The sequence below is a fragment of the Dinoponera quadriceps genome, unplaced genomic scaffold, assembly GCF_001313825.1.
Source record: "Dinoponera quadriceps isolate SergipeBrazil2010 unplaced genomic scaffold, ASM131382v1 scaffold1425, whole genome shotgun sequence".
Lineage (NCBI taxonomy): Eukaryota > Metazoa > Arthropoda > Insecta > Hymenoptera > Formicidae > Dinoponera > Dinoponera quadriceps.
In genome coordinates this window covers 87,340-114,599 of record NW_014555679.1, presented here as the reverse complement: position 1 = coordinate 114,599, position 27,260 = coordinate 87,340, and the positions used below count along the sequence as shown (strand labels likewise).

At 46.1% G+C, this 27,260-nt stretch overlaps 5 protein-coding genes across 11 annotated transcripts in view; 3 read left to right on the top strand and 2 right to left on the bottom strand.

Annotated features, from left to right (window-relative positions):
• The window catches only part of LOC106745149 (mucin-17-like), a 14,119-nt gene extending 8,373 nt beyond the window's left edge, over positions 1-5,746 (top strand). Inside the window, exons 3-4 of one of the 2 annotated variants that reach the window (XM_014620467.1) lie at positions 1-2,590; positions 3,361-5,746. The exon at positions 1-2,590 is cut by the window's left edge and continues 5,053 nt beyond it. In XM_014620467.1, the coding sequence (XP_014475953.1) occupies positions 1-2,590; positions 3,361-5,016 (4,246 nt within the window). In that variant the 3' untranslated portion in view covers positions 5,017-5,746. Of the gene's footprint in view, positions 2,591-3,348 lie in introns of both variants that reach the window. The other variant, XM_014620466.1, reaches the window with a different exon arrangement.
• Positions 5,747-7,644: 1,898 nt separating this feature from the next.
• LOC106745184 (phosphatidylinositol 3-kinase catalytic subunit type 3) lies at positions 7,645-14,012 on the bottom strand. 2 transcript variants are annotated; one of them, XM_014620540.1, is made up of 10 exons: positions 13,791-14,012; positions 13,240-13,434; positions 12,719-13,169; positions 12,556-12,651; positions 11,352-11,927; positions 10,284-10,753; positions 9,807-9,995; positions 9,555-9,730; positions 8,326-8,400; positions 7,645-8,262 (listed from the first exon to the last, which is right to left on the bottom strand). In XM_014620540.1, the coding sequence occupies exons 1-10, from the start codon at positions 13,853-13,855 to the stop codon at positions 7,862-7,864; spliced, it is 2,694 nt and encodes an 897-aa protein (XP_014476026.1). In that variant the 5' UTR covers positions 13,856-14,012; the 3' UTR covers positions 7,645-7,861. The 2 variants fall into 2 exon arrangements, with proteins under 2 accessions (XP_014476026.1, XP_014476027.1); XM_014620541.1 differs by having other exon boundaries at positions 12,740-13,169.
• Positions 14,013-14,158: 146 nt separating this feature from the next.
• On the top strand, positions 14,159-17,220 carry LOC106745182 (T-complex protein 1 subunit gamma). Its single transcript, XM_014620538.1, has 4 exons — positions 14,159-14,406; positions 14,520-14,581; positions 15,013-16,150; positions 16,789-17,220. Exons 1-4 carry the CDS (start codon positions 14,370-14,372, stop codon positions 17,202-17,204), a joined length of 1,653 nt encoding a protein of 550 aa, XP_014476024.1. The 5' UTR covers positions 14,159-14,369; the 3' UTR covers positions 17,205-17,220.
• Positions 17,221-17,466: 246 nt separating this feature from the next.
• Positions 17,467-20,915, bottom strand: LOC106745181 (conserved oligomeric Golgi complex subunit 8). Of its 4 annotated transcripts, none has more exons than XM_014620535.1 (11): positions 20,805-20,915; positions 20,569-20,634; positions 20,370-20,441; positions 20,147-20,271; positions 19,797-20,072; positions 19,510-19,723; positions 19,285-19,445; positions 18,943-19,218; positions 18,678-18,866; positions 18,440-18,595; positions 17,467-17,764 (listed from the first exon to the last, which is right to left on the bottom strand). In XM_014620535.1, exons 2-11 carry the CDS (start codon positions 20,621-20,623, stop codon positions 17,489-17,491), a joined length of 1,800 nt encoding a protein of 599 aa, XP_014476021.1. In that variant the 5' UTR covers positions 20,624-20,634; positions 20,805-20,915; the 3' UTR covers positions 17,467-17,488. The 4 variants fall into 4 exon arrangements, with proteins under 4 accessions (XP_014476021.1, XP_014476019.1, XP_014476023.1 ...); XM_014620533.1 differs by having other exon boundaries at positions 20,569-20,630; XM_014620537.1 differs by having other exon boundaries at positions 20,569-20,580; positions 20,805-20,914.
• A 1,253-nt stretch (positions 20,916-22,168) lies between these two features.
• LOC106745172 (sodium- and chloride-dependent GABA transporter 1-like) overlaps positions 22,169-27,260 on the top strand; it is a 7,095-nt gene continuing 2,003 nt past the window's right edge. The window contains exons 1-8 of one of the 2 annotated variants that reach the window (XM_014620517.1): positions 22,172-23,118; positions 24,192-24,548; positions 24,666-24,885; positions 24,983-25,084; positions 25,193-25,367; positions 25,451-25,583; positions 26,463-26,597; positions 27,129-27,232. In XM_014620517.1, coding sequence (XP_014476003.1) covers positions 24,249-24,548; positions 24,666-24,885; positions 24,983-25,084; positions 25,193-25,367; positions 25,451-25,583; positions 26,463-26,597; positions 27,129-27,232 — 1,169 coding nt within the window. In that variant the 5' untranslated portion in view covers positions 22,172-23,118; positions 24,192-24,248. Of the gene's footprint in view, positions 23,119-24,191; positions 24,886-24,982; positions 25,085-25,192; positions 25,368-25,450; positions 25,584-26,462; positions 26,598-27,128; positions 27,233-27,260 lie in introns of both variants that reach the window. The other variant, XM_014620516.1, reaches the window with a different exon arrangement.

Below are 27,260 nucleotides of genomic sequence, written 5' to 3'. Positions count from 1 at the left end.
GGGCCCCGGCCATAAGATCATCAACACGCAGGGCATCATCACCTCCAAGGCCGTGCTCACCCCGATCACCGGCAAGACGACGTTATTGGGCACCCTGGCGCAAGGGATCCTCACGAAGAATCTTTATACCCCGATCAGCGGCGCGTCCTTGAGCGGGAAGACCTTGATCGGCCCGAAAGTCGTTACCAAGGGCGCGACCCTCTTGTCTCCACAGAGCTTAAGCGGCACGAAAGCGATCCTAACCCCGGTGACTCAAGCTATAAGTGGTAAGACCATACTGAACACGCAGGCCATCATGGGCAGCAAGGGTACCGTCCTGACGCCTATAACCGGGCAGCAAGTGAAGGCTATCGCCGCCAAGAGTCCGACCAAGAGCAACAAGACTCTGCAGTACCAGCAGAAGATGCAGTTGCAGCCGTTACTGCAGAAGTCGCCCAAGGTGGCGATATCGTCCGCGTCGACGCAAGCGAGGACGACGCTGAAGTCACCGGGCGGCAGCACGTTGGTGCTGCAGAACACGGTCGCAGCCCAGCAGAAGGTCAGCCACGGTAAGAAAACGGTCAAGCAGCAGGCGGCGGTGCAACCGGTCGTCAGCATTCAGAATATCGCCTCGCCGAGCGGCGCCCAGCAGACGGTGACGATGATGGCGCAGCAGATGCAGCCGAAAGGCGGCAAGGCCAGTGTGCAGAAGGTCATCATTCCGCGGAGCACCGGTCGCCAGACGAAGGCGCAGCAGAAGATCATCATGCAGGAGCCGGTGGTGTCCACGGTGCAGAATATCCACGCGAAACAAGTGATCGCCGCGACGTCGGCGAACGTGCCGATCACCGCCAAGACGGCCCTCCAGTCGAAGCAAACGACTCCCACGAAATCCTCAGCGAAGTCCCACTCATCGAGCAAGGCGCAGGCACAGAAGAACCTGCTGAACGTCGCCATGAACTCGATAGGCACCGCCACGACGAGCGCGAATATCGTCACAACCCTGACCCTGCCGTCGCTCGAGCCGATCAGCACGGAGAAGAAGACGAAGATGGAAGGCCCGCAGCTCGTCGACGTCGCTTCGAAAGAGCCAGGCAAGGTCGATAAGTTCCAGACTGATAAGAGCGGCGATACGATGGACAAGGAAGAGCCGAAAGTGGCCGCGCAACCGCAAATCATGGCTCTGCCGACGGAGAGCAACGACGGCACGCAGACCTTCGTCCTGGTGACGATCGACGAGCAAGGTCAGATACAGCCGTTGGATAACAACACACTTATGTCGCTGGAGGGAACGACGCAGAATCAGGACGGCACGAGGACTCTGTACATAGACCCCAGTTCGTTGGGAGAGACCGGCGCCTTGGACAACATCGTTTTCCAGTTCGACAACGGTATCTTGCCGAACATCCAGTCCAACGTGACGACGGAACCTAGTCAGACGATCATGTCGGAGAGCTTCCCAACGTCGGAGGTGATCCAGACATCCAATCAAGACATACTGGCGGCCGCACTCGCCAACACCGATTTCCAGCAGGAGATCAGTCTGCCGGAGAACCAAACGAGCAGCGTGATGCCCACCGGCCCCACTCAGGCGAGCCTCATCAATCAGACGATCCTGCAGTCGACGATCATACCGCCGACGCAGCCGATCTCCTCGCCGTCGGTGCTCGAGACCTCGTTGACGTTGAACCAGCCGATCATGACTCCTCTTGAGGTACCGAGCAACCTGCCTATCCAGTCGGACTCGACACCCACGTCGTCGACGGTGGTCTCCACGATACCGTCCTCCCTGGAGTTACCGATCACCATCACGAACCCCAACATCTCCTATATATCAGCGGGCGAGACGCAGATTCAGATCCCCGGCAACTCGATGCCGGACATCGGTGAGATCATGGAGAGCCCGGTGGGCGGTAGCACGGAGATCGACCGTCCGGAGGAGATCTCCGTGAGCACCCAGTACCTGGTGATCCCCAATCTGGAGGACAACATTGCGGTGGCAGCGGAGACGCGGAACGTCCAGAGCGCCGAGATCGCGATGCCGTCCGCCTCGTACTCGGTCACGATGCCGAATAGCATGGTCTTGGAGAGCCCGCAGGTACAAACCACCCCGTCAATGCCGATCATCGACGACGCGTATACCGACAACGGTCAATTCGCCGGCGCGTCCATTGTCACCGAGCAGACGTTCGTGGACGTGCCGGTCTCGGAGATGTTGGTCTCGAAAGCACCGGTCCCCGTGGAAAACGTGGAGTCGCAGGATATCACGGTAACGTCGGAGATGATAGTTTCTTCCCACCAGGTGCCGGCTTCCCCGCAGAAGCCGATCATATCGACCAACGAGTCGAAAAGCTTGGACGAGGAGCAGGTGGCGACGATGCAGGAGGTCTACTCGTCGCACGAGGTTCCCATCACGTCCGAGGAGCTGGTTCTGCAGCAGCCGGCCAAAGAGGTGACCGCGTCATCCTCGAGCGCGATGGAAGTCACACAGGAAGCGGAAGCTGCCGCCGGCAAAGAGAGCGGCGAGTCGATGATCGGTTGCTTGCCGATGATGGACGAAACTACCTTGGTGACGTCTGAGTGTAATTCCAGGATAGAACCTATGGAACAGGTTAGTGTCCAGATGAGTTTTTATTATGAGCGAGATAAAAAGCGCTGCGGCTCGTGAAACAAGCTGAAACAGCTAATCCAGGGTGTCTACTAGCTGGAGAGATCTGGAAAACCTGGAATTCTCAAGGAATTTTTTTATGCCTGGAAAAATCAGGGAATTCCCAGTTTTATTGGAAATCGAGGAATTAAAAAAAAATATTTATCTGCAAGCTAGTAAATTTAATGTTTAATTATATTGACCTGATATTTGGAACATTGAATTTACGATTAATCTGATATTCAGCATTGGAGGCAACGATTTCATATCAGGTGCAGTTTTGCTTAATAAAATATATATATATTCTAATAGTTTCATAAAAATTGAATTTTTTGCACTGGTTATACAATATGTAATTTTTTATAACTTTAATAACCTTTGAAAATAAAATTTGGAAATTTCGTGAAATATACTCGTAAAATATTTATTGTTTCAAATTCTTGCAACTTCTTTCGACATTTTTCAAATTTAATCATTGAAACTCGGGTGATTCTTAATTTTATTTTAGGATTTATAAACTCTTATAAATGGAAAATATATTAAGGACACAGTAAATATATATTCATTTGCAAGATATATTTAAAAATATTGTTATCTTACCTGCATTTTTTAGCAAATTGCATGGGAAATCGGGGAATTTTTGAAGAATTTGTTTGTCGACTTTGAGTAGACACCCTGTGACCGTTTTCCGGAAGAGGTGTGTCGGTAAAAGTTCACTTAAGGTGGATCGGCAGGTGGTGGCCACGTCGAACGAGGTGGAGGCGACCTCGCAAGTCCTACCGGCCGAATCGTTGAACCCGTCCAACGACACTGCGATGGAGGTGGACACGGAGGAAGTGGTGGAGTCGGGAGAGCTCTACGCTGGTAGCAGTACGACCACGCAATCGGCGGATTGCCACAGGGACGAGCCGTCGTCTCAGGTGGAGTCGGACAGGCGTCGTCTGCGCGAGAGCGTCGAGATGCGTTTCGAGGAGGATACGGGCACGGAGGCTGCTAGTCAAGAGACGCCGTCGCAGTCGCAGTACGAGCAGTTCGGCTCGGCGTCGGTTACCAGCGTCTCCGCGGATCTACCTAGTCAGTCGGCCGCTAAGAGCTCCGAAAGCACGGCCGAGGCCACTCAGTCGAGCATCATCGCGTACGAGCCGATGGACGAAGAGGAAGCTGTCGTGGCGGAGCCACCTACCCAGTCGTTCGAGCATTCGAAGGTCAACGAGGCGTCGCAGTCGTACGAAGCGTCGGCGGAGGCCAACGTGAACGCGCCCACGCAATCGTTCAACGAGATAATGCAGAGCCAGGAGGATCGCTCGAACGCCGCCGACCAGACGGTCGACGACCAGAGCTTCCCGACGCAGAGCTACGAGGTCGGCAAGGGTGAGAACGCGCCGGAGAACCTGGAGACCGACGCGGAGATCAGTCAGGAGGGGAACGTACCGTCGCAGTCGAACGACATCGGCGTCGACGGTATCGGCACGTCGTCCGTGTCGACGAACAATTCTGGACTGAACGAGGACGAGACGGCGAGCTCGTCCTACGTGCCGGAGACTCCTGAGAACCAAGAGAGGGACCAGGAGGACCAGGAGAGCGCGATCAGTACGTCATCGTACGAGATACCGCCGTGCGAAGAGCTCAACATCGCCTCGTCCAGCGTGATACCGGACACGTCGGTCAGCGCGGAGCACAGTAGCATCCATGACAACGGAGTACCGGAGATACCTACGTCATCGTACAACCTGAACCCGGACATCACGTCGACCCACGTGGATTCCGGGCCGACGTCCAGCTACGAGGACCAGGTGATAGTCGAGCAGAACGTCTCCACGTCGTACGAGGTGCCGATCTCGATGCCCGGCTTGGACGAGACCTGCTCGCAGAACTTCGTCACCGAGAGCACCGATCACAGGAACGAGCCGTCCAGCTACTACGCCCATCACCAGGAAGTGACGGCGAGTTACTACGAGTCCGTCGACCAAGACGCGAACTCTCGGCTGGAGGGTAGCGATCCGCACGAGGAGGTGACGCCTGGCTACTACGAGGGCAATCCCCAGGAGGTCAGCCAGAGCTACTTCGCGCCGGCCGAGGAGGCGCCGAACTACACTAGCCACAGCATCTCGCCCAGCTATTACGACCCCAGACCCGAGAGCGAGGCCAGCCAGAGTTACTACTCCACGGACGAGCTGGACAAGACGGAGCAGTCGTCCTCGCCGAACATCGAGGCGTCGCAGAGCTTTTACCAGGAGAGATCGGGCGAGCTGAGACTGAGGCAGCAAGGCGAGGCCACCCCGACCTATCCGGAGGGCTACCCGGTGGACTACACCTTGGAGAACTCGCCGATCGAGAGGCACGACCTCGTGGAGAGCTCGGTGCCAGCCACCAGGCCTATGGAGAGGTAATATATTGCGAGGGCCGACGGCGTCGAGGAGATCCCCCTCTCGAAATAGACTATCAGACATGCCGCCACCGTGCACGCCTGCCGTCGACAGCATACAAACTCCTCTACCACCTTTACCCTTCCCCCTCCCTCCCCCGAGTCTATTTTTAACTGTAAATATTACGTTAAGACGTACACAATTAAGCGGTTAGATTTTAAGATGAAGTCTCTAGACCTTCTTCAGGTCGCGACGCACAAGGCAAACGCACCCGTTCGAGCGCGCGCGCGTCTGTGTACGTTGATATAAAAAAAGAGCAGGAGAAACGAACGGATGTAACTGTGCGGATGTTATTTGCTCTTAGAGTCCGGTATGTAAGAATTATGTATGTAGGATTACGCCCACAGTATGGTTTTATTCGCATTATCCATTATGATGTTGATTTCAACCGTTTGACATAACGAAGAAGCAGGGAGAGAGTGTCCATACAATCGCTAGGGTATATAAACGCAGCGAGATATTTATACGAATAAATACATTAATCTCCTTTCTATTTCTCTCTCTCCCTCTCTCCTTTTTTTTTTTTTTATGTCAGAGATTTATGTCACGCGGCTGGTTCCCGGTTCCCGCTAATATTTCTGTGTGTTTACGATTGAATGTCGTGGGTAAAATCGCGGGGAGGGGTTATCAGTTCACGCGAGAAACCTTTTTCTCGTGACGGAACGGATGGTCGGATGATGGAAGAAGAGGAAGATAAAGAGAATCACAATACGTTGAGCACCCCGGGATTTTACCGCCACTTCACAATATCGAGTCCGTGGTTATTTGTTTACGACAAGTTATAAGAAGAGATAAGAGCTCATGTGATTGTATAAAGCGAAGAATACGATATTTCTGATAATATGCCAATGATAAGTTGCGTTCTGCAAATCAGTGGAAACTTGAGAAACGGAAACCTTCTCTCTCTATTTCCCTCTTTCTCCCTCTTTCTCTCTCTTGGATTATATCGTTTGAAGACTTAACTTTCGCGTATAAGTTGCGTCATGCCCTCGATTTGCTCAATGTGGAAGTGTTTCTTTTTTTTCTTTTCAACGGCTGCGCGAATTGCGACGAGATACGCTGTGCGAGGCTTTTTGAGCGAAACGAGGATCGTGCTACATTTAGTCTTACAGTTTAGTTCGTAGGTGAAACAATATATATGGAGAATAAAGGGAGCGCCTATTTTATTTCACTTATATACGTTGTGTATCTTGCGTGTTGAGACGAAGGCGATTGGAAAAAAAAAAGATGAGGATGAAAAGGAACGAGCAAAAGACTTTGTTTGAAAAATCTGTCGTGTCTGAGATAATATGCCTAAAAATAGCCAGGGATTTATTATAATTTATAATATTTGAAAACGATTTCTTCTATTGGAAATGTGGTATATACTTTTAATTGAGAAGGATCAAATAGCATGTGCGAATGTTGTAATTGTTGCTAAAAACCGGATCTTCGAGGATAATTTGATTGTGCAATCCTCTCAAGCAAGGCAGATTTACCAAAAGTCGTAAGAAAAATTACATTATATTCTTTATAGTCTCATGTTATACACACACACACACACACACACACACACACACACACACACATGTATGTATATATATATGTGTGTATATATATATATATACACACATATATATATACATATATATATATATATATATAATCGAGAATAAATCTATGTTTTTATTTCTCGTGGCGTTTTTAATCATGGTCACATGTGTATATATAAATATGGCGTCGATAGGGATCAGAGAAAAAATAAGAAAAATGTGAATATATAATCACGTTGTCGTACGAAACAACATGATTCAATGAATTGTTGTAGAGTACCGGGAAGAAGAACTGGAGAAATTTTCAAGGACGGACTGAATTGTTAAGGCTTTTCAGTTGTCCGTAATTCTTTTGATATTTGTATATCTTTCACTCTAAAAGAATTGCAATAGAAAAAATAGTGTACCTACGAATAACACTATGAGAAATAGTTACGTTTTCTATTAAAGAAGAAAAAATAAGAAGAAAATAAACTTTCTGATAGCCATAAGAAGCATATGTGTTTGCTCTGTTTGACTTGATTGAATTTACCTGGCATAGACCGATACTGAGGAGTGAAGTGTCACTCATCTGCGTTTCATGTATCAACAGTATCAATAACAACCTGATATTTTTAACACTAACAATACTATCTATTTACATTTATTTCTATTGTGTGCACCACATACACGATTGTAATTAAGAGTAAAATAAATATACGAATATTTACATAACAGAGATTACATGTACAATGAATATACATATATATATCTTTTGTGTCGTTTCTTTGCCATTAATATATCCTGTTACAACAGAAACTGTTACTGCTCTTCTTTACATGGCGATAGAACGAAAAGGAAAAAAATAGCATTTTTCACGATCAGGCACGCTTGTTGAATTTTGATAAAACGAACTGTTTGTAAAAGGTCTTTGTAAATAAATTATGTACGGATGTAACATTGCATATATACATATACTTGTGTTAGTGTAGAATAATCGTATGCACTATTAACCGGTTTGCATTGGTATGCACGTCACCAGATCGGTATCGGGCTTGGATGTGAGAGAGCATCACGCAAATTTGCATAATTATTATCAAAGATTTATTAGCTAAAATACTCCCAAAATACAATAAGTTATATTACATTCGTGAGTTGCGCCGTGTGTGGTCGTTTCTTCTCATATTATTTATACATATATATATATATATATATATACACAATATAACAATAATTGTGGCATTTAGAATGGAACACAGTTTGCGTGATTTCGCTGTACCTCGATTTTTTGCTTTTTTTTACTTTCGCCAATATTGTGCGAACTTGTGGAGCTGCTCCACCAGCGCGGCCATCACCGCGGTGACCGACAAGTCCAAGAGATTGTGCACATAATGAACTGCCTCTTCGTCGCTCAGGTCCAGTCGCAATTTGTCTTGCACCTTCTTCACGGCCTTGTCCGGCTCCAGAGCGATATCGGGCACACTTGCGTCCACCATTAGCGAGAATAGATTCAGTATAAGATTCGCGTGCCGGCGCAAGTGAAGGAACGCCGTGTAACACTGCTTTCGGAACTCGTGATAATGCTCGGAACCGACGCCGCCCATGGCCTCGACCATCTCCTTGCTGAGCTTCATCGGCGGCGGCAGAGGTTTCGGGTCTCTGCCCAGGATGTAGCCAAAGTCGATGTGGAAAAGTTTACCTGCGAGAGAAAAGACGATAAGCGACTCGTTCGATACGATCGTTTGTACATTCGGGGAGTTACCTGACGCTGTGAGCAGCAAATTATCCAAGTGGCGATCGCCGACCCCCAGCACATACGTGATTATGCAATAGCCAGCTGCAATGTTGCGACAGTAATTAGTATCACAGTCACCATTTATTCGGTTCTTTCGAATTTATTTAGGGGAATCCCCCTGGGAACACTTGCCAACCCCCTGTTTTGATTTCGTTAAATATCTAAAAAAAATTAAAGGAAAATCGAGGCGTTCTTATGCAAATATCATAGATACTTTAATAGTACATCTAACCACATTGATCAAGTTAAAAAATAACGGCTACTATACCAGCGGTTCACGCATTTTTAATGTGTTTACTGAGCGCTCGCCATTTTATTCAGCATACTTTTAATACGCCGAACCATTTAGTAAATATATCGGAGCAGCGTAAATTGTTAAATGTCGTTCAGCTTCGAAAATCTTACAACCGTTGCAAAGTGCAGCGGAAAGCGCTTACTTAGCTGTTTTTCTACTGAACGCAGCCAATAATTCGTAGAGTTACATTTTAGTAAAACAATCGAAATGTACCAAGTGTCCCCTATTCTGAGAGACTTGACTCGGGAATTCACGTCACTCCTATATTTTAATTAGTGTAATCAAAGATATTCAGTAATCATAGTCTCTATTAAAGATTTTTGTACGATTAAACAAGTTACAAAACATAATTTTAAAAATAAGTTATACTTGTCTTGGTTAACTTAACCTTTGGTTATCTGGCTGTCTTTACATTGGCCCTCATTTGCCCAATGAATGCCAATATAACCGATGTATCGGGCCAATGTATCGCCCATGAATTACTCTATTAGGATATAGACTTGATTCGTGGATCAAATGTATCTTATTTTTTGCACACAAATAGATTTTTGTCGACTAACCTTGTAATTACCTACCTAAAGTAACTTTCCATTCCATTCTGGAATTTCAGTCTAATTACAAGATCTAACAACTTAAAGAGCAATTGAGCATATTTACGAAAAAAAGAAAAATTGGGCACTCCAAAATGTAAAACACATCCTCACTCTATCGACGTTCAACTGTCAAAATGACATTTAACATTTCCTACAGTTAAGAATGAACATTGCTGCTAACGTGAAAAAAAGAAAAAGAAATCTTTCCATCGTCAAAGTAACAGCTAGGAATCAAATTTCCCAAAGAATCATGTGTCTCCAGGTTTCCCTAGATAATTCGGTAGTTCATCACATTACGGTGTGTTTACCGCAACTGCGAACGTAAGTGTCCATGACCTCCGGCACCACGCCGTAAGGTCCGGTCTCGGAAGGATGGTGCTTTCGGAAGAAGCTCAGTATCGATCCTTCGCTAGCCAAGACCTCCGCGACCGTTGTGGATTCGATGAATTGTAAGAAACCGTGTCTAGTGCTTGTCGCAAGTACCCTGGTGCAATGATCGAACTATAAAACGGTGAACTAAACGCGCGATATTACAGCATTGTACTTGTAGAACCTCTTACCTATACGGAGTCAGTTTCAGGTCTAAATTTTCTCTCCTTAATAACTTATCCATGAGCGCTATCGTTTGCAGAATCAGCTGGTCTTGTCGCAAGTCGTCTCCGTGCTTAAAGATAGCTATGTACTCGTCGTTCTCCGCCGTTAAGAACGTCAGTTTCGACGGCATGAGCGCGGACTTGAAGAGACTCGCTCTGCGAAAATTGGTCGAGTGAGAATTCATGAGCGTTGGTATTTGCTAAGTACATTAAATAGAACAGTGCTCGGAATTATTTGTATAAACGAGGCGATTTTCGAGGGCTGCGTCTCCTTGCTTCCCCTTCAGCTCGTCCTGCGAGTTACGCAACTGACAGTCGCGGGACTCAGCCTCACCTCAGGACAGTTCCGCTGGGCGAGCTGAATCTTGAAAATCGCCTCGTTCATACAAACAATTCCGAGCACTGAAGTAGAATAGACGGCGGGCGATTGGCGTGAGCGCGTACTTTTCCGGGATAATGCCTCTGATAGAGATCTCCGGGTCCAAGGGGAACGGGATCGGCTCGAAATTCGAGAAGTTGATCTTGAACGCCGGATCCGGGTCCGCCAATAACGCCCGCAATCTGTCGGTCTTCTTCTTGCGATTGCCGCTCTCTCGCGCCACCGCCTTCACCAGGGACACCAACTGATCGATGAACACCTTCTGCCGCAGCAGGAACGCTCTTCTCTTTTGCCAGATGGCGGTCCCGTGCGCTAACATCATGGAAAACATTTTCATCACAGTGACGTACATCTCCCTGACTCGCATGTCTTGTTTGGCGCTGATCGCGGGATCCGTTTGATCCTCGCATTCGATGGAGAGGTACCAGTAGAAATAATTAGCCAGCATGGAGTTTTGGCAGGCGCGCGTAATCAAGAACGATGCCAGGTCCATGAGCGGCTCCTGGCTCGTCGACAGCTGGCTGGATTCGCTCGACTGCAAATCAAACGCGTGGTCGCGTGAGAGATCACGATAGCGTGTAAAGTCAAAGACATATAGAATAGACTGAGCATTGCCATTGGAGAGCTGAAGCCAAGATCGAGGGACAGAGATATGTTAACGGTGATGCTTTCTCGGTCACACAGTACTGAAGAAGAGGGCGATGTAGGAGAAACGGAAGAATGAGAGTGGGCATGATGAAGGAAAGAAAGGAATAACGTCTATCTGATTGAATTGGTCGTACTAGTTCAAGAAATTTACGCACACTGAAGCATGAGAATCTCGTACATACGCTTCAATGTGTATACATATATTTCTTGAACCAGTGCAGCTAGTCCAGCTAAAAGGAACAGATCAATGGTTACAAGTATTATGAACCAACATCCATGCACATACTAGTATATTATGTTAATTATGTGTCTTCTCCTCCTCTTTCCTTCTTCCCACCAATTACATAATAAGACAAGGAAAGCACCACTATCTCTATTTCCCTCTCTTACTAATGCTGGCTCCTCCAATGGGTGTTCAATCTATTCTATACATGTATGCTATAAAACACCGCATCTCGATAAGCGTCATTATCGGTTTAACTCACAGTTGTAATCGGCGTGGATGTTGAATCGCAGCTTCTTATGTCTCTGTCCAATTTCTCGCTCTTCTCCGACCGCTCGTTCTTCTCCACCTTATCCTCCTTCTCCTTTACCATCGCCTGATAAGCGGCCTTGATGCTCTCGAAGTCCTCGTACTTCAACGCCTGCACCAGTTGCAAAAGATACAACATCAGGTCGTCGTCGTGAGCCTGATTGAGCCTGCTGATCGCGTATCTTCTGATATCCGGGTGGGTGAACGCGGGTCCTAGCAGCTCCAGCGCATCCTCGGGATCGGGTGGCGCCCACAGTGCCAGCATGTCCAACGCCTGGCGCACCTCGCCCGCGAGTTTCCAGTTGACACACTTGACGAACTTGGTTAACGCTTTCTTCTGACTGGACAAGTAGAACCTGTACTTCCAGATCAAATCTTGCTCCTCGGTGGAGAGCGCAGTTGTCGGCGGGTAGCCCAATATCGTGTTCAACGCGTCCCGTACGGTCGACGTGGGCTTCAATTCGCGGGTATTACCGCCGCTACGTAGGCTACGGGCCAGTTTATGGTGCTTCGCCTCCACGAGATTCTCCTGAAAGCAAGACCGGGCATTTTCTCTCACGCGAAATGTGATTCCCGCTACGTTTAACATCGGCATAGCAGGGCTAGAAATTATATTCAAATTTCTGAACGTTCGACACATTATATTCGACTAATGAAGTTTCGAAGAGCGATATTCGGACATTCGGATAGGTGAATGTTTGAATATTCGAAATTTCAAGAACCGGAAAGTACGTGTGTTCGTTTTGTAGAAATAGTAAATAGTATTTACCGTCCTACAGAATATAATTTGTTCTTGCTATCACATATCATATCAAAATTTGCATTTATTTTAAAATAAATGAGACTTGCTTATTATTTGTGCTCTCCTCTTTCACTTTCCTTTAAACTAGACAGGTACAAATCTCACAATTGAACTAAAGATACATCCTTAGTTATCTTAATTATCTTTAGTATCAGTTTAATTAAACTGATACTCCCTAATTGCACAGCATTATGTCGCACCCTCCAAAATGAGCTCTATCAACAGCTGCGATATTTCGAATCTTCGAACCTCGTCGTTAAATGTCGGAATTAAGCTTCGAAGCTCCGAATATGTCGAATAACACTACTTCTAATCGGTAGTCCAGAGCGTATTGTATATTTTTCCGAAAGCTCACTTGCAAAATTTCATAGTCGGGAAACGTCACAACGTCCGGCTGTGTTCTGTGCTGGAACATCTCGTCCCCGTCCTTCTCGTAGTACACGATCGAGTACTGCAACAGGATAATATAAATATAAATATATCAAACCGTCCTCTCCTGCACCGTGTGTATAAGATACCTCCATTCCAACGCTTCGTACCGGTACACCGTCCATCGTCACCTCCGGGAATTCCACCATCAAGTACAGATAGTCCGACGCTCTCTTCTCCTTCTCGTTGATCACTTCGATCTCTCGGAACGTCAATCTATCCAGCCAGTCGACCTTGTTCATCTGCCCGTTCCTGTGTTTCTTGGCGAGCTTCGCGAGCCTCTGCATCTGCTCCTTCCCATGATCCCTCGCCTTCCCCGGTGTGCTGGTCGGTACACTGCCGTCAGCCTCTACTCCAGGCCACACTCGGAGATCCAGCATGCCCTGTCGAAACACCCCATGCTTCCCGAACAGTGGTATCGTCGTGCCACCCACCGGAAGCTGCCTGCCGGGCCCGGCGCAGTCGTACAGCGTTATGCAGAGCTGCGCGTCGCGTGGCAAATCCGCGTAGGAGATCGGCAGGGTGACCCACTGGTTCCAGCTACGGGAACGTCACGGGAACATGATAGAGAGTAAACGAGCGTTAAAGGGGCTTGAGATTCTCAACGTACTTCCAGCGAGAGGTGAAATGCTTGTAAGCTGTATGTACGGGCAAGGCCAACGGTCTACCACCGGTCCACACTTGCAGCGACGCGGCCAAGTCCCCGCGGATCCCACCTGCTCCGTACAAGCCCGAGTACTTGAGCAGAGGGTCGACCAGCAGCTTGTCGTACTCCGGTCTCTGTCTCTTGCCCTCTAAGGTGCCTCTGCAAAAATAACGGAGCTACGATCCGCCCGCTTAGGAACTACGGAGGAAGCGCTACGTCACACTATCTGAACACTCAGAATTGCTTGTACAATCTCCACTGTGCGAGATAAAACCGTGCCTGGAGATAAGGAGCAGATGGTCCGACACGCACGCTCCGTCGCATTAATTAACTGTGATCCGATTACTCTCTTTCTCTCTCTCTCTCTCTCTCTCTTAGGCTGGTGTGAATTAATGTGTCATATTAGAGAGCAGAAGGCGTTAAGGTATTCTTATTTTGTATGCGCACGTAAGGTAACCTGACGTCGGACGCCGCGAACGGTGACGCAAGCGGTGAACGCAATGTATAAGCCTTACATCTTAATCTGTATCCTGGCGTCTAAGGAGGAACTGTACACGTAGAAAAACTTGTCGCTCTCCATCGCGTCCCGCTGCTGATGTCGAGTTAAATGCGTGACGCGTGCCAGAGTCCCTTCGCTCCGTCTCCCGCCGCTGTCATAACGCTACATCACCGCTCCGCGCACCGTTCCGACTCGCGTTGGTTACGAACGTGCAACTGTGCGTGCAATCAGGGGTGCATTAAAGGGGCCCGTGTCAAATGCGATGGGTGTGGACAGGCGTGCCATCTCTGGGCTGCTGTCGGTGGTCTCTCACTCGGCCAGTTACCAGCGGACGGGAACCTCCGCGATTTATCCTCCGGAAGTTGGCACACTGAACGTTCGTCCCACGGACATTTCGGTGGGGAGCGAAGGGGGAATCCGAAGTGATTCCGCAGTATAATGGAGTGTGCCATCACCGATCTCTAAGCCGAGTTCTCCCCGTTTCTCTCTCTCTCTCTCTCGTGAAAGAGTCACATTCACGCACACGGTCTCGCGCTCTCGCTAGTCGGTGTTAGTGTTAACAATAAGCGAAGGGAAAAAAAATTATAAACACAAGATGTTTGGTCCGGGCGCGGCGCCAATCGTTGTCTTGAGTAAGTTGAAAGCGATCGTTCCAATCGCCTGTCGCTTGTTGTTCGGCGATTTCTTACGCGACAGGAAACGCGACCGTCTCTAACCGCAATGTCGAATATTCTGATTATTGCAGGCCAGAACACGAAGCGAGACACCGGCAGGAAGGTGCAGAGAGAGAATATCCAGGCCGGCAAGGTAAGCGGCCCTCCGTGCCGTTAGACGCCAAAGTATCGCCTTATAAGGCGTCTCCTCGTGATTCGCCGGCATGCTCACGCGTGGACACCAAAATGGGCACATAGGTTGCTTTCCGGCAAGAGACGAGTCGGCTGAAGCTCGGTTGTATCGTCATTTGTACTTGGTTGCTTTCTAGCAAAAGACACAAATCTCTAGTTGTATCATCTATTATCCTTTTCTTCGCCAAAAATGCGGAATAAGGACGAATGATGATATAACTAGACTTCCGTCTCTTGCTGAAGGAACAGCCATAATCATTTTATCATTATTACCTTTCTCTCTACACAAGTGTACACTATTGGGTTCAATAAAGGACTGGTTTTCTCACGTATGATCCGTCGTGGCAGCTTGGTTTTAGCAGGATTTCACTATATTTCCTTTGTTGTGTCAAGGCGATTGCTGACGTCATCAGAACATGTCTGGGGCCGCAAGCCATGCTGAAGATGCTGATGGATCCGATGGGTGGTATCGTGATGACAAACGATGGGAACGCGATCCTACGTGAGATCACCGTGCAGCATCCCGCCGGCAAGTCCATGATAGAGATCGCCAGGACTCAGGATGAGGAAGTAGGCGACGGCACGACGTCGGTCATCGTCCTGGCTGGCGAGATCTTGGCCACCGCTGAACCGTTCCTGGAGCAGAACATGCATCCTACGGTCATCATACGGGCTTACCGTCAGGCTTTAGAAGACATGGTCACGATTCTCAACGAACAGATCAGCATCGATCTGGACTGCAATAACAAAAAGAAACTGGTACAGGTGATAAACTCTTGCATAGGTACTAAATTTATCAGGCGCTGGTCAGAATTGGCGTGCCAGATCGCCTTGGACGCCGTCTACACGGTGATGCTGGAGGAGAACGGCAGGCGAGAGATCGACATCAAGCGTTACGCCAAGGTGGAGAAGATACCGGGCGGCACGGTGGAGGATAGTATCGTCCTGAAGGGCGTAATGATTAACAAGGACGTGACACACCCGAAGATGAGACGTTACATCAAAGATCCCCGAATAGTTCTTCTGGACTGCCCGTTGGAGTACAAGAAGGGCGAGTCCCAGACGAACATAGAGATCATGAAAGACACCGACTTCACGAAGATTCTGGAGCTGGAGGAGCAGCACGTGAAGAAGATCTGCGAGGACGTGATCTCGGTGAAGCCGGACGTCGTCATCACCGAGAAGGGTGTGTCCGATCTTGCGCAACATTACCTCATCAAGGCCGGTATCTCGGCGATACGCAGGCTACGGAAGAGCGATATCAACAGGATCGCCCGCGCCTGCGGTGCCACCGTCGTGAACCGTACCGAGGAGCTGAGGGAAGAGGACGTCGGCACGAGGGCCGGTCTCTTCGAAATCAAGAAGCTCGGCGACGATTACTTCTGCTTCATCACGGAGTGCAAGGATCCCAAAGCCTGCACCATCATTCTGAGGGGAGCCAGCAAGGATGTTCTGAACGAGACCGAGCGGAACTTGCAGGATGCGCTGCACGTCGCTAGGAATCTGCTTATAGACCCAAAACTGGTGCCAGGTGAGGCTGTTTCGCATGTAAAATCATTGATTCACGCATCGTGATTTTTTTTATTATATTGTACCTTATATATTTATTATTTTATTATTTATTTATATATATTATGTATCTATATTTGTCATTTATTATATATTTTATATTTTATTTTAATATATTATGTTATAGTGTTTTTTTATCATATTATATCTATTATAATTTAGATAGGCTCTGAGAAGTACAAAAAAATTATAAACGCACTTGGCCTTTAACCTGCGAATAGTTTTCAAACAGTAGCGAGTAAATCTATACTTACAATGTCCCTAAACAATAATAAATCATAGAGCAATCGATAATATGCTACATTTTGTTAATAATAGCAACTTTTAATTGTAGTCTCCTAAATGATCCCAAGTGATTATTCCCAGGTTAAGAGCTTTAGTTAGTGTTTTATTACTGTTTTATATATCTATTATTAAAAATATAACAATATATATATATATTAAACTTTAATATTGAAAAGGTTTAGCAAATAGTTGAAACGTTCAATACATTACGTTTCTAATAATAAATATATAAGAAAGTCATAATATCGGCTGAGATTCTTAAAGAAAGTTTGCAGCGTTTGCAGCTTTTTTTTATATCCTCCTCTCTTATGTTAGGTGGTGGAGCGGTGGAGATGGCGGTGTCACGGCTCTTGTCGGAGAAGGCGGCCGGGCTCGCCGGAGTGGAGCAGTGGCCGTACAAAGCGATCGCACAGGCCTTGGAGATCATTCCTAGGACATTGGCGCAGAACTGCGGCGCCAATACCATCAGAACGTTGACAGCGTTGCGCGCTAAACACGCGACGGAGGGAACTACCTGGGGTATCGACGGGGAGACCGGCAAATTGGTGGACATGAAGGAACGTGGCATCTGGGAACCGTTGTCGGTGAAGCTGCAAACGTATAAGACAGCGATCGAGACCGCTATCCTGCTGCTGAGAATCGACGACATCGTCTCCGGCAGCAAGAAGAAGAAGAACGAGAACGAGACCGCGCAGCCGAGTCAAGTCACGGAGGAGTCTATGAAAGAATAAAAGTATTTTCGACATCTGTTGCAGCCTAAAGTCGCTTTGCGCCTCCACACCTTTAAGATTTTGTTACTTTGCGCAAAACGCGCGCTGTTCGGTCTGACGAATTTTTATCTCCCTCCCCCTCCCCCTTCTCTGTATTTTTCACAATGCAACATTGCATTTTTCACAACAATAATAAAAACAAGTCTCTTGCGAACTTGTAAAAAGTGATTTCTTTCTTATTTACACTGTCTACGATATCGAGTAGCTGTATAGTCGTTATGCTTAAATCTTTACAATCGGGCCTTTCAGTTTACACTGTTACTGGAGTTCTGCGAATTTTGTACATCGTGCCTCGGTACCGTCGTGTGTTGTTGAGTCGCTCTTTCCTTCGGTTCCTCCTCAGCGGTTTTCGCTGAGGAGGTTTTTGCTGACGGTACAGGCGCTGTGACGAGAGGAAGAATCGCGTTATGGGATGTTTGTACACTGGACATTGTCAATTTGGAGACCAAGGAATCCTTCTTGATGGGCAACAACACTGCCACGGGTTCCAATATGGCTTGCTTGTTCAAATATGTGATCTCCTGTAAATGATCTCACGTCACCGGACTGGCACTTTACGCATTTGAATATAATTGCAATCGACAAGCAGAGAGTAGTCTCTCATATAACGGGAATAATAATTATTAATTGCGATCATAACAAAGGGACCAGGAGGAAGAAGAGACGGATGAAAAGAGGGAGAAAGGAGAATGGTTGAAAACACGCCCGGCTGGAAATAAAGCGGCCTCTTACACTAAAAAAACAACATTATTGTTGACCTTGGAATATTACAGAATAAGATCCATATTGTCAGCTCACTTCTACTGATAAAAGTGTCTTTAAAAGTGACTCAGAAACCACCTTATTGGCTGAGATACCACATTAGACATTTAAGATACAGTCGATACCTTTATCGATACAAGTCGAGAATATGGTCTTTGTATCGTTTTATACATCGTAAGAACATTAGTTCTTTATACGGTTTACAATTATCGTTTTCGTACTCTCGATCGCTGGTTTTCCGAGGGATATCCCAGAACTGTTGCGCGGAATCGCGAAAATCTTCATTAAAACCTTATTAAAAATATATCTTCGCTACGATGTATCGTTACTGCACATCGTATTGTATAATTAGGTAAATGGATATGTATATATATATATATATATACACACAACTTGTCGATCACAATTATAACATATATTTGAGAATCGTATACCTCTTTCTGAAGCGCGACGACCGATATTCCCAAGTGTGTCGCGATCTGAACGGGTGGGAAGATTGCGTGTATGCAGTACTGTATGTAGGGAATCAACTGTTCGCTCAGGCATTCCGTGAACTTGACCATGTTCTCTCGTTCGGCGGCTGCGAAAGCCTACAAAACAATCGCGTGCGTCCACGAAATATACAGAATTATTCGCGCGAATGAAGAGGACTATGTGACGACGAAGCCTTACCTGCTGCTCCTGCTTGTAAAACAGCAACATAGCTCTGGCTACGTTGTGCAAGGATTCCTGCAGCAGTCTCGTGCACAAGGCAGAGAGTGCCACCGGCACGCAGAGTCGCAGTTCGTTGAATGCCGATATTATTCCGTTGCAATACTCGGCCAAGGGATAAAACTCCACCAACTGTTCGGGCGGATTTTCCTGCGAAACGTTGAGCAAAATTATAAATCAAGACAAGAATTTATACGCGAGAGAGCGGTGGTTGTCGTATGCTCACCGAATTAATCGAAATCTCGGTCTTGATGTCGAGCCGTTGCGTCTTATTGATCAACGTGAACGTCTCCATGTCTTTCTCGAATTTCCTGGTCGTCCTGCGGACGTTCTGCTCGAACTTCTCGCCGATAACTCGCACGAATATATCGGATATTCGGCCGGTGAAATCGACGCCCACCCGGCCGAACGACAGTCCGAAGTACGTGCACTGGCCCAAGATGGAATCTATAGACGTCACACCCGGTAGATCTTGTTCCAACGTGGCGAGAAATTGCGATATCTAGGAGGAGAAACGTCCCGATCAATATTATCTGTCGGTGTTGCATATCCGTTTTCCGATCTGTACCTTCTCCTCCAGCCAATGGTAAAATATCGCGGACTCGTTCAGCGTCAAGTCGCGGCCGGGGATGATCAGCTCGTCGTCATTGAACATGGCTTTGTACTGAGTGATTATGTTGAACAGGTGTATCCGGGACAGCTCAATCGTCTTGGCGATATGAAGATTGGCTGCAAGAAGCGACCGGTGATTCTCTCGCGTCCCACAAAGCAGTTTCTAACGAGAGTTCCTTACGATCTTCCTTCGGTATCGCATTCAGCAAGCCTTGGAGCCAACTGTCTCGCGCTTGCAGGAACTTGATGCGAAGCTCCGGCTCCGTGAACGCATCCATAGAGCGCAGCAAACCCACGAGCTGAAGGCACCTGGCAAGCGGTAGGTCCCCCCTCAGAGATCCGACCACTTGTCCCACCATCCCCGACCAGCTGCTTTCAATCTCCGCCACTATGGACTGAGCAATGATGATGGAATGAGATCGAGAGTGCGAGGTGGGGCTGTCGGAAAGAACCTCGCCGAGGTCGTACCGAAATAATCGGGATGTCGCCGTGTTTCATGCCTAACTGACGCGCGTACTGGGACAACTCCAACGCCTCGTTGTACTGATTGCTCCTCAGGCACGACTCCATCAATTGCGGCATCTCCAGGATCTCGAGCAGCTCTGCGTTTCGTGTCAAGGTCAAGCTGTTCAACCTTCTGTGCGCGTTAATGTCCTTCGAGGCGTCGCAAAACGACTGACATTTCTCCACGAATTCCGGGATCTTTTGCATGAGCTTGTCGAGTCGACTCTCAGTCTCGTTGAACTGGAAATGGAACGGTGCAATTTGTTAGCATCTCGAAGATTCCTGAGTTCTCTAAGGTCCTTCCTCGAAATTACATGATTCAGAATCTCCCGTGAGCTCTCTGCTGTCTGGATAAAGGTTTTGTAGTTAGCGAACACCAACTCCTGTGTAGTATGCAGTACCATATTCTTCTCATCAGACAAATGACCAGGTTCTTTGCCTGCAAAATTGTCATGTATGATAAAAGTGCGTCTTGAGAATAAACGATATAAAAATTATCGTGTTAAAAATTATACTGATGTATTGGAAACCCCATACTTAGCTGGTCTACATCAAAGCCACCAAGCTTGGAGAGGTATTGGTAAAATTCAGGATTTTCTTTCCATGATTCTAAAAGAAGAGTTTCAAAAAACATATAATACAAATGTTAAGTAATAATATGTGTAAATAATTAAGCCAAAATTACCATTTATTTCAGGATATATTAGAAGATAAATACATACATATTTGATCTTACCTGGAATACCTTCTGGAAACACCAGATTTATTACATTCTCCGTCTCAATGTCCATAGTTTCCCTTTCTTAGAAAATTATATTAGTCATTAACATTTGTCATACAAAATATTATCATTTTGTGCTGACAAGTGGCAAAAATAACAAGGAGGTTCCCTCGGCATGTTAGATAATTTAATTCATAGGAAGAAAAAAAGTATAGAGTGTTACTTATTTATCTTCTATTATAATCACTTACATCAGTTAAGATGATAAAATAATTAACTTATATCACAGTGGAAAGTTACACATAAAACTATTTGACAGATGCTTGGTTAGGTTAAATATTCCAATATGAGGTTCGTTCTCTTTGACTACATTAAGGTCGGTATTCATAGTCGGATTTTATATTTAAAACAGTCTTAAGTTTATCTTCAAATGTTTAACTGCTCGTTTCATTGGTTACGAAACATTTAAAGATGAACTTAAGATAAAGATAATTTAATTAAGACGGTCTTAAATATCAAATCCGACTTTGAATACCGCCCTAAAACTACAGTCTGTTCAACAAGAAAGTGTGGGTGATATTTTTGTAGAAAATCATAGTAGCACTATCTAATTTATAACGTTTAAATCTTTAAACTAAAGTGAATAAGAAATTTACTTGAATAGCCACTCGCTACACGGACATTTTAATATTAATTAAAAACCATGTAATATGTTACGCAAATCTTGCAAATAAATTTCCTAAATAAAATTCCTTTCTTTACGACGATTACGTTGAATATACATTTTACATTAGCAAATTTCATTCATTGATCGTAGAACTGAGTCAACGACTTAAAGATGACCGTACACTTACAAAGATAGCGTTAATATGTGACTATTTCTTTTTCGTTTTCAATTCCTCGGTATGGTAGCGGCTCATAGCGGAGACTTCGGAAATTAAAGTTGACGTCACCGTCCAACAGACTCGAACTCAATTAGTCGCGCACGCGCGCGCGAAACTGACTTTCTATTAAATTGAAAATTAATTAAAATTTAACAGGCCATAAGTTTGACAAAAATAACGATATCAAAATGGTTAGCAAAGCATTTTAAAGCTTGAAGTCTCTATTTTTCGAGCATACTGAATTTATAACGATGTTATTATTTATTATTGAGATTTATTATATATCGAGTTAAATGAAAAATGGCGATTGTCCAATTTGAAACGCAATTTAGTACTCATACTGAAACTTTAATTTTAATCAAAAATATGGACTTTGAAAAGAGAATTTTAACTTTTTAATCATTACTTCGCGAACGTTGTGTACCAATTCGTTTGTCTACCGTAGGAAAAATATTACTTAAATCATCAGATTATTATTATTATTTTTGCTTAAATTATAGCTTGATGAATTTCGTAACTTTTGTGTACCTTGTATATAATAATTATATCTTGTGTATAATAACATAATAATAAATGGCATATAATAAAATATGTAGATAATATATCACATTTTTTTTGTTTATGACGTACAAAACTTAAACATAATTATCTAATTACTTTGTTAACATTTGTACTGTGCAGTTCTTTTGTTTTTATTTATACTACCTTTGCAAATCTTACCTACATTCTTTTGCAGTTTTAGAGCAATTGAAGAGAAAAAGACTTTTTATTTGAAAGAACAAATACACCAGTCAGAACTTATGGAATATACTTTTATCACAGAGAGAGAAAGTAATAAAAATGAAAATAAAAAAGTTAAATCACAATATTTCCTTTGCTATGTCATTGCCACCTAATTACAAGCAAAATGCAAAATTCCCGACCGAAGAAACGTATTCCTTAAATTTTACCTGCCTTTCGTGTTTCAGATAAATCCCTGAAAATTCACGCGTACTAAACTCGTATCTATCATATTATAATTGAATTCACCGAGATTTTTGTGTTTCGCCAATTTTGGCGACATTCCCCGTTGCTTTGTCTTTGATCGCGGCCCTGATTATCCGTCCACCGCCGTTTTCCAAATTGCATCGTTCCTCGCGGCATCAACGAGACGCCGACGAGCAACCGAGGGGCCAGGAAAATTTTGCCTTGTGTCCTCGTCCGATGCGATTCGCGCAACCACGCTCGATCTCTCCGTTGTCGCGAGCAGCCTAAATATAGAGTGACACTGTGGCATTAATTTGTTGAATGGAAAGATAGGTGCGTTCACGCTCGAGGGGGACCGTACGTCAGTCATTGTAGGGTAAATCACGACGGGGCACGACGGCAGAAATCTCTGCATCCGCGCGAACGCGCCTCGAGGCTCCCTCCTTCCAAGTCGAGCTCGAAACCGTTTCTTTTTTTTTCGACGAACATTCACCGGCTGGCACGCGAAAAACGGGGTGGTGAAGGAGTCGCCTTTGAAAATTCTCCAAGGATAAGAGTATCGAAAGTGTATCGGTAGACACAGCCGCGGAGGGAGGGTACGGGTAGCTGCTCGGCCGCAGCGCACCGAGGATGCGGGGATAAGGACGGCGCAAGGATACCGAGAGGAGAAGCCGAGGATCTCGACTTGTGCGGGAGAGACGCGCGCGATAATTGTGTACGTATCTCTTATAATTAACCGCCGGATGACGAGAATGTTCGTCTTTCTTCCGCCGCGCTGTCGGACCTCGCGTTCCTCACCTTCCGCCTCGTCGAAACAAAGCTGCACACTCGGTGCTTTCGACAGGGCTCGAACTTTTTCCCTTTCGATGCTGCTCAGAACACAGCCGATGGTCGTCTTAATGAAGTTGAGAGAACTCAACTTCCGGGGGATCGATTAAAAAAAAAAAAGACAAATTTTCCTCGGAGAACCTTTTTCAAAGAGAGAAAGAGAAAGCGAATGTTTAGTCCGTTCGAAATTAAGTAGACAACTATCGGGCGCGTTATCATATCTGTACCGACGTTATCGATAATCGCAACGACTACCATCGTTAATTACAATCGGTAATTACACAGTTAATCATGATCACGTTAATTGCCGTTAATCACCATGGTGATTGGCGTACGAACGGACGGACGGGACGACGTTACACACGCACAATGAGTTAAATAATGCAAAATAGGACAAGGTTGACCGATGAGAACGCGTTCGGCGAACGCTGCGATTCCCGGAAGTGGCTCGTTGTCCATCGTCCGTCATCATCAAGACCCTTTTACGCCGGGCTGTATGTCATATCTTGCACGTACCTAGTGCGTACGCGAGCGATGACGACGATATCTGGCCCCTGCGCGAGACCACGAAAACATTATCTCTTATTTACGCGAGGGACTCATCATCGCGACATATACAATCGCCCCCGGCAAGTCCCGGAAGTACCTCCGCTCGCTCGAAGGGCGACTTCCTGCGGTCGTTGAGGTCCCGGCGGCATCGGGAGAGAGACCGAGAAACACGTTGCGCAAGCCGCTTTTTATAGACGGCAATTGTCAATCAGCCCTTCGCTCGGCCATCCCGCTCTTTCCTCTTCTCTGCCGATTCGACGATCCACTCCGTTATGGTACAAGTACGCGGTGTCGCGGTTCCACAGTTCTAGTCGAAAAGCAGAGCGCTGGCGCGCCAGCCGGTCGACCAGTTGCTTCGCCTCGGCTCTCTCTTCCTCTCTCTCTTTTTCTTTCTCTCTTTCTCTCCCTCAGCCGGCCGATCGGGTAGGATGAGTTCCTGAAGACTCGCTCTCGTCCCGCAAACGAATAATGCCTTCGAGGGGATCGACCGGCCGCCCCAAGGTAGACAGATCCACCAGCCCTCTGTCGCGGAAACCGGCTTCTGTCAGCCCGGTGCAGGAGCTGCAGGCCCTCTTCGCCGAGCCCACGGCGAAGACCGACGTCGCCACCGCCACCACCACCATCGCCACCACCACCACCATCACCACCGCTACCTCCAATGGGGGCGAGAAGGAGTCGGATTTCCGGTTCGAGGCCATACAGTGCCTACGATCTTCCGTCGTCAAGAAGACGAAAGGCCTGCCGGAACGAGGAAACTGGAGCAGCAAGGTGAGACTACGGTCAACGTCGTTTAGAGGAACAGCCGGACGTCTAATCGTCGATAATCACCGTTCTCGTGTCCTCTCTCTCACCCTCTCTCTGTTCCTTTCTTTCTCTCTTTCGAAGATCGAGTTCATCCTGTCCGTCGTGGGACTGGCCATAGGCCTGGGGAACCTATGGCGGTTTCCTTACCTCTGCTACAAGAACGGCGGCGGCGCTTTCATGGTGCCTTATTTCATCGCCCTCGGCCTGGCGGGTATACCCATGTTCCTGATGGAGCTGTCCCTGGGACAGATGATGACGATCGGCGGCCTCGGTGTCTTCCAGATAGCGCCGCTCTTCAAAGGTGACTTGACTCTTATCCTCTTGCCCGAGTCTCGTTGAGAGACTTCAGCGAAGAGTAACGTGACGATGATGACGTGTTGATCTCACCCTCCCCACAGGCATCGGATACGCCACCTGCGTACTCTCCTGCTGGACCAACATATACTACATCATCATCCTCGCATGGGCGCTCTTCTACTTCCTCGTCTCCTTACGAGCCGGTGAGCTTGTGTGCCGAATATACACTTTCGGGGCCGTTCCTCTGATCTCTGAAAACCGAATACAGAAAACGGTCATCGTCCATAGTGAAGATGATCTTCTTTGCGCAGACGTACCTTGGCGAAGCTGCGACAACTCGTGGAACACGCGCTACTGCATCGCAGCCGAAGAGCGTCTGAGCGCGCTGTGCTGGCCGGACGAATACTCGGGCGACAACGTGTGCGCCACGTCCATCGGGAACTTGAGCACCACGCTGATGAAAGACCCGGTCAAGGAGTTTTGGGAGTAAGTTGAAGCGGCAGACGCCGCGTGTTGATTAATTGCGAAACGAAAGGCCGCGTATTCACGTCTCTTCCTGCCGCGAAAAGGAGGCGAACCTTGCAGATCTCCGCGGGCGTTGAGGTAGTGGGCAGCATAAGATGGGAATTGGCCGGGACGCTGGCGGCCGTGTGGATCATGTGTTACTTCTGCATCTGGAAAGGCGTCAAATGGACCGGCAAGGTAACGTTTAGTAAACAAGAAACGTTAAATCAATCTTTCTTGAAATATTAATTTTATGTGGATTTTAGAAATACTTGGACATAATAATTCATAAATGTTTCTATATGATTGTTATTTGATAGTAAAACATTCCTAAATATTAAAATCATAGTTAGAAATATTATTTTTAATGTCTGGTTCAATATTGTTGACAGTAACGTTGTATACAATATTAAGAGCTACGTATACACGTTGCTGACGACGTTTAGTTGACTTGCGAATACGTTGAACAATTGTAATCGAGTGACATAGTTGCTTTCAACTTGATTTTTTGTATCGGGAAAATATATCCAGTGACATTACTATTCAATATTTAAAAATAAAAATTTATGATATCAATAATAAAAAACAAGTATTTTATTCTCTTTAATTATTTATATTTTACTCATATTATATTTTTATTACATTTTACTCACACACACATACACACACACATATATATATTTATTATATATAATATTTAATTTGGCTTCCGAATTAGTAAAAAAATTAGCAAATAAAACCGCATCTTTCATAGATTTGTTTTCAACGATTCGTGAACACTTCTTCATGATAAGGACGACCTGAACAGTTTTAAGATTTTTTTAATTAAAAATATTATATTCTTCTTCATTATTTAACTAACCTTTATTTTCTAACAAGTGTATGTGTTAGTCTAATGAAATATTAAGTATTTCTCTATTTTTAATTTTAATTTCTTATTTCTAATTTTAGATTAAGTATTTTTCTACCTGCGGTTAAAAATGACCGCTTGGTCCTTTTATAAGTCAGAAATGTTGCTACTTCTAATGTTAAATCTAATCCTCCTACCTTACTCTGCACTCAATGCACCGTGTACAGGTCGTCTACTTCACGTCGCTCTTCCCGTACGCGCTGCTGGCGGTATTGCTGGTGCGAGGATTAACTCTTCCCGGTGCCTCGGAAGGTCTCAAATATTACGCCACGCCAAATCTCTCGAAACTCGGCGACCCCGAGGTAAAACAAACTGTCTTGGACAAAATGTCAGTTCCTCATTGTCGAGAAGTAACAAAGGCACTCACATGTATGATCGACAAAGCACGAAAGGGTCCTTGAAGGCCTAAATCGTCTAGCGCACGTGTGTGTATGTTCGTGTATATCCGGACAAGATCCGTACTTTCGAATGCTCGGAAAAACCCAGGATTTTTCCAATTCTTCCGGATTTTTTCGGTTTCTCATCTTCTTTACGGAAAAAAAAAAAGTAAATGCGACAGGTATTAACCGAACAACCGGTGAATTTCTTTGAAAGAATGTTTCTACCCTCGGGACGGAAAGCAAAGAAATCCGCGGAAAAAATGGGGGAAAAAACCCCGGTTTTTCTTCGTGCCTTCGAAACTATAACGAAATCTGAGACACAACGCCTGCAGATTCAGACTGCCGTATGGATCCTTTCGCGTTTGATCGACTATTATTAATTTCTCGTGTGCGGCTCGAGAACTGAAACGTAGCTGTCATCATCATATTGTACCGTTCGTGTTGCACGTGTAGGTGTGGATAGACGCGGTGACGCAGATATTCTTTACTTACGCTCTCGGCCTAGGCGCGCTGGTAGCACTAGGCAGCTACAATAAGTTTAACAATAACGTTTACAAGTGAGTACCCCCCCCCCCCCCCCCCCCC

What these genes read in the sequence shown, in the direction of transcription:
- LOC106745184 (XM_014620540.1), bottom strand. Translation starts at nt 13,855, where the DNA reads ATGGAGAGCGACAAGTTTTTCTACGTGTACAGTTCCTCCTTAGACGCC. An exon ending in AGAGGCATTATCCCGGAAAA is followed by an intron (nt 9,996 to 10,283) that starts GTACGCGCTCAC and finishes CAATTTTCGCAG; the next exon opens with AGCGAGTCTCTTCAAGTCCG. An exon ending in TTTGCTGCTCACAGCGTCAG is followed by an intron (nt 8,263 to 8,325) that starts GTAACTCCCCGA and finishes TTTCTCTCGCAG; the next exon opens with GTAAACTTTTCCACATCGAC.
- LOC106745181 (XM_014620533.1), bottom strand. An exon ending in GCGACATCCCGATTATTTCG is followed by an intron (nt 19,724 to 19,796) that starts GTACGACCTCGG and finishes ATCATTGCTCAG; the next exon opens with TCCATAGTGGCGGAGATTGA. An exon ending in ACCATTGGCTGGAGGAGAAG is followed by an intron (nt 19,219 to 19,284) that starts GTACAGATCGGA and finishes TTCTCCTCCTAG; the next exon opens with ATATCGCAATTTCTCGCCAC.
- LOC106745182 (XM_014620538.1), top strand. Translation starts at nt 14,370, where the DNA reads ATGTTTGGTCCGGGCGCGGCGCCAATCGTTGTCTTGA. An exon ending in AGAATATCCAGGCCGGCAAG is followed by an intron (nt 14,582 to 15,012) that starts GTAAGCGGCCCT and finishes TGTTGTGTCAAG; the next exon opens with GCGATTGCTGACGTCATCAG. An exon ending in AGACCCAAAACTGGTGCCAG is followed by an intron (nt 16,151 to 16,788) that starts GTGAGGCTGTTT and finishes CTCTTATGTTAG; the next exon opens with GTGGTGGAGCGGTGGAGATG.